The 8,542-nt window shown below is 33.0% G+C and overlaps 1 protein-coding gene across 1 annotated transcript; it reads left to right on the top strand.

Annotated features, from left to right (window-relative positions):
- The first annotated feature begins 1,012 nt into the window (after positions 1-1,012).
- LOC131930608 (T-complex protein 11-like protein 1) lies at positions 1,013-8,004 on the top strand. The gene is made up of 10 exons (XM_059287179.1): positions 1,013-1,134; positions 1,750-2,014; positions 2,518-2,650; positions 2,786-2,906; positions 3,025-3,245; positions 4,014-4,150; positions 4,359-4,540; positions 5,566-5,747; positions 6,416-6,582; positions 7,426-8,004. Exons 2-10 carry the CDS (start codon positions 1,894-1,896, stop codon positions 7,668-7,670), a joined length of 1,509 nt encoding a protein of 502 aa, XP_059143162.1. The 5' UTR covers positions 1,013-1,134; positions 1,750-1,893; the 3' UTR covers positions 7,671-8,004.
- Positions 8,005-8,542: the final 538 nt, after the last annotated feature.

Genomic DNA, 8,542 nt, shown 5'->3' with positions numbered 1-8,542 from the left:
CAACGGTGTATGGTAACTGAATAGCTCTAGATTTAGGTGAAGACAGTCTTTTCACTCCCATAAAATCTATCTCATACTTTTTATAAATTAATAAACACAGGCAAACAATATAAAAATAATTAGATCAACCTTATATGTTTCAGGCATATATGTGCGTATTTGCACTTTTTTTCTAGGTCCTTTACCAAAAGAAAGATTTAAGAGCCTATTTTCACTTAAAGTGTAGGCTTAGGTCAGCGTGAAGCCCATAAACTCAATCTGCGTATTATATAATCAAGCTCTTCAAAAGCACCCAGATTATATGATTTGTTTACTTTTTTAAACTTAAGAAATAAAATTAAAATACTGATTGAATGCAAGTAAGTTGCCATCTATATAGATCAAATTCCTAAATGGGAAAGGGCTCGGACCTATTCTGTTCATCCAATAATTCACAAATGTATAGTCGGGGAGGGGGGGGGGGAAGAAGAGAGAGAACGTGTAGTAATATCAGTTGTTGCTTTTTAGATAGTTAGTTTCTAACAGAATGTTAGCATTTAATTTGTCTGGGTAGAATATCGTTTGTCGTCATTTTTGGTAGGGGGTTTTGGCGTTTGTTGGAGGGACTAGAATGATGGAATAAATATTATATACATTTGGGGGTTTTATAAATAATTTCATATATATCTTATTAGGCCTATCATTTAGCATTTTTATGCTTTTGGGTATGTTAAGTTAAATAATATTATAAGAGTCCGAAATGTCTTATAAACCCTAAACAAAGGGCAATTTTCAATTTATATCTGTCTGTTGTACTATGTAGGCTAATTTTATATGTTTTTTGGTCAGTAAACTGCTGCATTTATTTATTCACTTTATTTCCTGTAGGCCTAGTCTATATACTAATATAGATCATACTAGATCTATATTGAATTGATGAGCCAATCAAAAGACGGGTATTGTTACTAGTATAATTAAGGGTTAACATTTTTAAAAACATTCTTAAATTCCATGACGTCATTTCCGTAAACAATATTGATCACCTCTTTGTTTACATTCAGGGTCATTCCAGATTATTCCTTATTGCTCATCGATATTCAGTTTCAGTTTGCTGGCAATCACTATAATTAAAAATGTAAAACACCTAAAACATTAGTAAGTACATTAGTGAGCTTTTAAAAAATTCTATTCACATAAAAATACCAAAATAGCGTTCTAGTTTAATTGTCGAGTACAAGCGTTGTTTTGAAGTTTTGTAGGTCAGCTGTTTCAGTTTGTGTCTGTTGCCAGTTGCATTTTTTACAGCCGATTAAAAAAAAATCTTTATTGTATATTAGCAATGCCAGCTTGATCGAAGTCGAGATCTTGACTCTAGATATAGATCTAGTTTTGGTCAAGTGAATAGTATACCTAATCTTAATCTAATTTTATAGTGATAAACAAATGGAAGGGAGGGTCTACTCAAGTCTACTGTGTCGAATTCACAACTAGTTGAACTAGCTCTAAGTTCTAGACTCTAGAATATCTAGATACTCTAGAATGCTCTAGAATAATAATACTTTATTTCTAGATCTATGAAGTACTGAAAATGAAAAGTAGAAAATAAAACAACTAATAAATTATGCAGCGGGTCAGCTCCTAATAATACAAATTTTTATATTTTAAAAATGTAGGCCTATGTGTTAATTATTTTTTTATGCTGCTGTAGACTAATTAAACATTTTTAAATATTAAATACCATAACATGATTTTTTTTTTTAAATGTTTCAGATCACCACATCTCCATTGTTCGTCCACATTTCACCCACAACAGAGCACATGCAAGCAAACAACTTTGTGACCTAAGAAATATTCAGGGACCCATATATATTCATATATTTAAAAAAACAACCACTTGTATCTGGGTTAAACAAAATGTCTGAACCCAACAAAGATGACAAGAAGTCCAACCCACCAACTGTTCCAATAGATGCTGGACCCCCATCATCCCCTAGATTGCCCAGCATTCCAGATGAGCTTCTCAACATGGTTGGAGGTAAATTAAATTGTACAAGTTACAATACATAAAAGATTCCTTTTCTAATATTAACACAATATACAACTTATCTTAAAATATGATTTTAAACTGCATAGTTAAGTTGTGGATAGCTCAAGACTACTATTCTTATCTTGATTCTTCACTAGTTCAATGTTTTATATTAGCTTGTACTGACAGTATTCTGTCTGGCAAGTTACTAAAACAAAATTCACTGACTTCTCACAGCACTCTTATGGGGCAATGCATTGAGAAAAACAACAGCTACTCTAGTTTCTAGACTAATTCACAGGGTTTCTTAAAATGTGTGACTAGCATCTTAGCATGCTTGAGCAGAAAAAAATGCATTAACACATCTCCACCCAACCATTTTGAATGCTTTTGGGCTCAATATAAACTAATAATCGTTAATGTTAATAATGTTGTTAAATTTGTATTGTAAAATATAGTTAATTTTTAAAGAAATATATAAAGGAGACTAAATATAAATATTTTATCTACAGCATCACCTCCAAGATTTGTGAATTTCGACCAGCTAATGTCAGCAGCAGATGGCATTAAAAATATGAAACTTGCTCATGAAATCGCAGTCAACAATGATTTTGAAATTCATAAAGAGGAGGTTCCATCAAATAGGTAGGATGTACTTTAAATTCATCCAAAGGTTGTTGTAAAATATAATTTTTTTTTAAAGCCATCAAGTATTATATGATCTATTTATGTTTTGAACACACTTAACATGTAATTATTATAAAAATATTTTTTAAACAGTATTGAAAAACAAGTTGCAGAGACTGTTAAACGAGCATTCTGGGATGCCTTCAAAGCAAAAATGGACCAAGATCCCCCTGACTACAGCATGGCTTATGCTACAATCAAAGAAGCCAAAGAGGTTTGACTTGCCACATTTGCATTACAGATTCAATGTTTGCACTATTGCTATCTGTTACATTTTTGTGTTATTTTATTAAAAATTGAGTTAATGTATTGATTATATTTTAATTTTACAGACTCTTTTAGGTATCCTCCTGCCTCAGCACCTGCGTCTTAAAGATCAGATTAATGAGGTTCTAGATTTGGATTTAATACATCAGCAAATGACAAATGGGGCATTTAACTTTGAATACTACTGCAAGTATGTGACAGACACTATGGCAAGGTTGTGTGCCCCAGCTAGAGATGAAAAAATTGCAGAGATCAGAGCCATCACTGATGTTGTGCCCAAGTTTAAGTAAGTCTTTTAAGTTTGTATCATATTTCTGAAGACGTAAATTTTAAAAGAATTCTTTGTACTGCAATTTAGCAAGTGGGAGTATAACTTCCTAGATCTTCCTTAATTGCGGATGTAGTTAAGTGGTAATCTTCCAATGATATCAGAACTCTATAGAAGAGACTTTTTTCAAGCACCATCCAAGTCCCATTTTGTACATTTTGGATGAATGATAAAAATGTAATGAAGAGAAGAAACTTAAAGATTTGAACCTTTTTTTAATAAAGCGTGTTAGCATTCTGGACAAGCCGATTAAAATCATAACTATGTTTAATTCTAAAGAAAATCATAATGAAATCTGATTTCAGTATAAAATGGACTTCAGCAGTCATTTTTTAAGCAATGCTTGCCAATTCGCTCATTTCATTTGCACTGTAATCATTTAGACATAGTAATAAAAAAATATTCCTGGGCAAATTTAGTGATAGGGGGGGGGGAGACAGAGAAGGAGGGAGAGAAATAGAATTATGTAGTTTGAATATGTTTGAGGTTTGATTTGTGCTAGATTTTGTTCTAATTATGTTAGTGCTATGGGGAGGTGAAGTTTGGGGGGGGGGGGGGGGGGTGTGGACAACTGTAACATTCAATTCCACCCAACCAGCAAAAAGTGCATTGAGATTTAAAGTGTTCTTGTTTGTACTCCAAATTTACTTTATTCACAATTTAAAACCAGCATAGTCTGTGAAAACTACTGTGGATGAAGATGTGGATTAATTTCCCTACTTTCAGGGCCATCATGGAAACACTGGAGTTGATGAGGAGAGACATGGCCAACTTCACCATCAAGCAGATCCGACCCTACATCCAACAAAACTCCATCGAATATGAGAGGAAAAAATTTTCTGAGTATTTTGAGACACAAAAAGGTAATTGTTTTGTATTTTTTAAAGTTGGATTTTCAACTGCATACACAGTATTTTTTTTTTTTTGAATTCTGGATATTTTGAGACCATAAAGGTAATTTCCTGTAATAAAAAAAATTGTATGTTTAATTGAATTGCCATGTTGTAGAAATTTTTTTTTTTTGTTCCTATGTATGTCTGTAGTTTATCACTTTCTCCACTTTATATCCAGCCATGGGTGTTAATGCCCTGCAGTATACAGAAGTCTGGTTGAAAAGAAACTATGATAAAATGGTCCTGAATGGAACAGCTCCCGGTGCTTCTGGTGCTAGTTCTGTGCCCACCCCCGCTAACATCATGAGCGAAGCTTACATGGAAGTATTTGACTGGCCTGATCCTAATAACTTCCCTGAGGTATTTTGTGGTTTTTATCAGTAAGGTGTTAAAACTGCATTTTAAGTATATTGTTGTGTACTTTTAAATATTTATGTGGATTTTAAAATTTGAAAAAAAAAAAAAACTAATAAGTTTGCTCTTTAGTTTGTTAAACATTATGTAAGAAATTTATCTTATTTATAGATTACGCTTAAATAATTATTATAAAGATATTTTATATTAATTCTAAGTGTTGCTCAACATGAATAGTAGGTTATATAATTCATCAAAGTAAAAAAGTACTTTTAACTACAGCAGTATAAGCTTAAAGAAGAGATACTGTAAGAAATGCCTCTCAAGTACTTTAATATGATGCATTGATGAAATGTCCAAAGAGTTAGTAACCAAACACTGAGCAACAATGTTGGTACTCAATCTAGACCATTATGATGGACCAGCTGTTTCATATATTGATGTTGGTACTCTATATAGACCCTTATGATAGACCAGCTGTTTCATATATTGATGTTGATATTCTATCTAGACCCTTATGATGGACCAGCTGTTTCATATATTGATGTTGATATTCTATCTAGACCCTTATGATAGACCAGCTGTTTCATATATTGATGTTGTTATTCTATCTAGACCCTTATGATAGACCAGCTGTTTCATTTATTGATGTTGTTATTCTATCTAGACCCTTATGATAGACCAGCTGTTTCATTTATTGATGTTGTTATTCTATCTAGACCCTTATGATAGACCAGCTGTTTCATATATTGATGTTGTTATTCTATCTAGACCCTTATGATGGACCAGCTGTTTCATATATTGATGTTGTTATTCTATCTAGACCCTTATGATAGACCAGCTGTTTCATATATTGATGTTGTTATTCTATCTAGACCCTTATGATAGACCAGCTGTTTCATTTATTGATGTTGTTATTCTATCTAGACCCTTATGATAGACCAGCTGTTTCATTTATTGATGTTGTTATTCTATCTAGACCCTTATGATAGACCAGCTGTTTCATATATTGATGTTGTTATTCTATCTAGACCCTTATGATGGACCAGCTCCGTTTCATGGCTCTGAGAGACAAGCTTCACACCCTGGCCTTGATAACCTCAGTCCAGCTGCTGACCTACAGTGTGGTGGGGCCGTCCATTGAAGGCGTGGAAGATCTCAAGCGACAGATGAAGGAACACGTGGAGCTGCTGCTACAGGATGTGGGACAGAAGTAAGTACAGAAGATGATCTGAGCCTTCATCTGGCCAATGATTGGGGTTATGCCATAAGGAGTTCTGTCTTGGTTGTCAATGAATAAATATTTTAAGAAAAATAGAATATATGAACAAGTTAAACTTTGAGCAAAAAAAAAAAATTTTTTAAACTTTTTTTCTATCAATTTGTAACATTAAGTTAGATTTGAAAATTTTAAATGTTGCGGCTATAGGTAGTTCATAGTTAAAACAGCTGTTATAGGTAAAAACTATTAAGTATCACAGCACCCATCAAGAATTATTAAACAAACTTGCTTGACATGCTTGCTTCTCAAGTATCTCTAGGGGAAAGGCTTAAAAAGGGCGGCATTATTCATTACTTTGATTTGTCGGTGTACTGATAGATTTTGATTATCTGATTGGCCAGTGCACAAATAGCCTTGGACAGCCGCTGAAGCTGTTCAAAGTTCTGTACAAATAGCCATCAGAAGGCTTTTCATAGCGAACTACTAATACACTAATATAATTTTTGTACAATGTCTATGATTTTTTAAAAATCTATTTAGTTATTGTAAAATGTCTATAATTTTTGTGTATCATCTATAATTTTTGTAAAAAAAAATTTGTTTATAAATTTAAAAAAAAATCTATTATTTATGTATCTACTGTAATTTTTGTACTTCAGGGGCATCAAGCCAGTGCTAGAGTCTATAGCAGAGCAGGTGGTGAAAGATGTGGGCACTAGCCTGGCTAATCGTAGCTTACCTCCCCTGCCAGAGTCCTCAAAACAGGCCTTGAAAGGACAGATAATGAGCCTTGGCTCAAGGGACAACACTGTCAGAAAAATTATGAGTAAGTCAAATCTTTTTTAACAATTTCTCGTCAAGGGACAACACTCTCAGTAAAGTAATGACCAACAATGCGAGATGATTTCATGTTGGTTCAAATTTCTCATTTTAAAGAGTATGTGAAAAACTTCTTCTAAATTTGAACCAATCTTCTAATTTGTCAAATATTTTATTCTCAAAATAAGCTGAAATGAACCTTGGATTTTTTTTTTTTTTTTGCTGACCCTTTAGTATAGCTGGTTTTGTTTGCTCTTCCTGTTATCTAATAAAAGTAACACTAGCAATCTCTTATTTATTCATAGTTGACATTTTCAAGCTTAAGTATATTTGGGTTAGTTGGTTATAGAAAATTTTGCTGATCTTACATGGTCCACTGACATCTATTGTGATGGTATAACCTAACTGCTTAGTTTTCTTCTTTAAATGCTTTCTTAGAGTTGTTTTATTTTTTAATTCATAATTTCTTTTTAATTAACAAAATGTCTTTTTCAAAACCTTTCTTAGATCTTCTTGATATTTAATAAAGAACAAACTGTTTTTTAATGTGATGACATTGTCTAGTGGTAAAAAAGTGTTGTTTGAATCACTAAGTTCAATCTGATGGACTTAACTGATTCAACCCAGAACTGATGGGTACCTGACCCGAGTTTGTGAAAGTAAATATGTCTGGGTATATATTGCTGACCTCTGTCTCTGTCCTGAGCTCAGAAATACAGATGAGCTCTGCTTCATCTGCCCTATGGATAAAATTGCTTAAACTAAAAAGGCAATGTCTCTACTTAATTTATTAATTGTTTGAATAAATGTTTTATTAAAGTGAACTCTGAACTACGTAAATAAATTTCAGGCACTCGGCTTATGGAGTTTATCCGAGATGGGATGCTGGGTAAACACGTCAACAACCTGAGGGTCCCCAAAGGGTGCACGGCTGTACAGCAGGAGCTCTCCCAGATCCTGGGAAACTTCCTGCGACTCACGTCCCACAACCGCTCAGTATTTGGAGAACAGTACTCTCAGATTCTGGAGAAATTCATGCACAGGGCCGGCAATGGAATCTCTCCCAGTGTTAGCCCAAGGGACATTGATGCCTAGGTGATCAGGCAGCATCATGTCAGCTATCCTAGTGGCATGTGCAGGGTAAGTTGTGGCAGCTTAACATTGTCATACAGCAGTCATCCAGTGGCCAGATTAAATTCTAAATAAATTGCCAAAATGGCATATTTAATCATTTCCACATTATTTTATGCCCTGGATAGAAGAAAAATTTGAAATCCCTCTTTTTTAAGAAACCTCCTGTGCATGATTACTTAAATTTCAATTTACATGTAAATTTTAATTATTCTTTAAAAAAAAAGCTGCTTGCATTTGTTTTATGACTTACAGCAATGTGAATCTACTGCTAAATGATACTGTTGGCAATCTCTTTCTAACTGTAAATTTATTACACTAAAATATTTTATTTTAACTTAAGCTGAGTTAAATTTAAAGACTGAATTTTTTGCCAAATTTTTAAAACAGTCACTAAGAAGGTCATCATATAATTTGTATGACTTAATATATATGTTTGTTTTAGATTTGAATACTTCACATGGGCATCTTATGTTGTGCAAATTGTTTTCACAAAGATATGATTAAAGTTATTTGAAATCTCATTTTTTATTGCAAATATTTTAACCAATCATAATTTTTTATTGCATTTGTTGCTTTACTTTAAAACAGAAAAGTCTTGGTTTTTATAACACCAAAACCTATGTGCTTTCTCTATGTAAAGTTGCATTGTTAATGTTTGTACAAAGATTTTTGCAAGTTTTGCAAAAATATAGCTTTAACTGTATCAGTTTCTATAAAAATGACTGCTTCAATGAAACCCCTATACCAAGTGATAAATTAAACCAAACATAAAAACTTGTAACACCGCCATTCTTTCATCTTCTTCAACCAAGTGGCGTTGGTTTAATCCCCAA

The sequence above is a fragment of the Physella acuta genome, unplaced genomic scaffold (genome assembly GCF_028476545.2).
Source record: "Physella acuta isolate Inbredline_101_S28 unplaced genomic scaffold, ASM2847654v3 ptg000099l, whole genome shotgun sequence".
NCBI lineage: Eukaryota > Metazoa > Mollusca > Gastropoda > Physidae > Physella > Physella acuta.
The sequence above is the reverse complement of the archived record's forward strand: the minus strand, read 5'-3'. Positions and strand labels throughout refer to the sequence as shown.

Coding starts and splice junctions, on each gene's coding strand:
- LOC131930608 (XM_059287179.1), top strand. CDS start 1,894: ATGTCTGAACCCAACAAAGATGACAAGAAGTCCAACCCACCAACTGTT. Junction 3,246..4,013: donor GATGTTGTGCCCAAGTTTAA/GTAAGTCTTTTA, acceptor CCCTACTTTCAG/GGCCATCATGGAAACACTGG. Junction 6,583..7,425: donor CACTGTCAGAAAAATTATGA/GTAAGTCAAATC, acceptor AATAAATTTCAG/GCACTCGGCTTATGGAGTTT.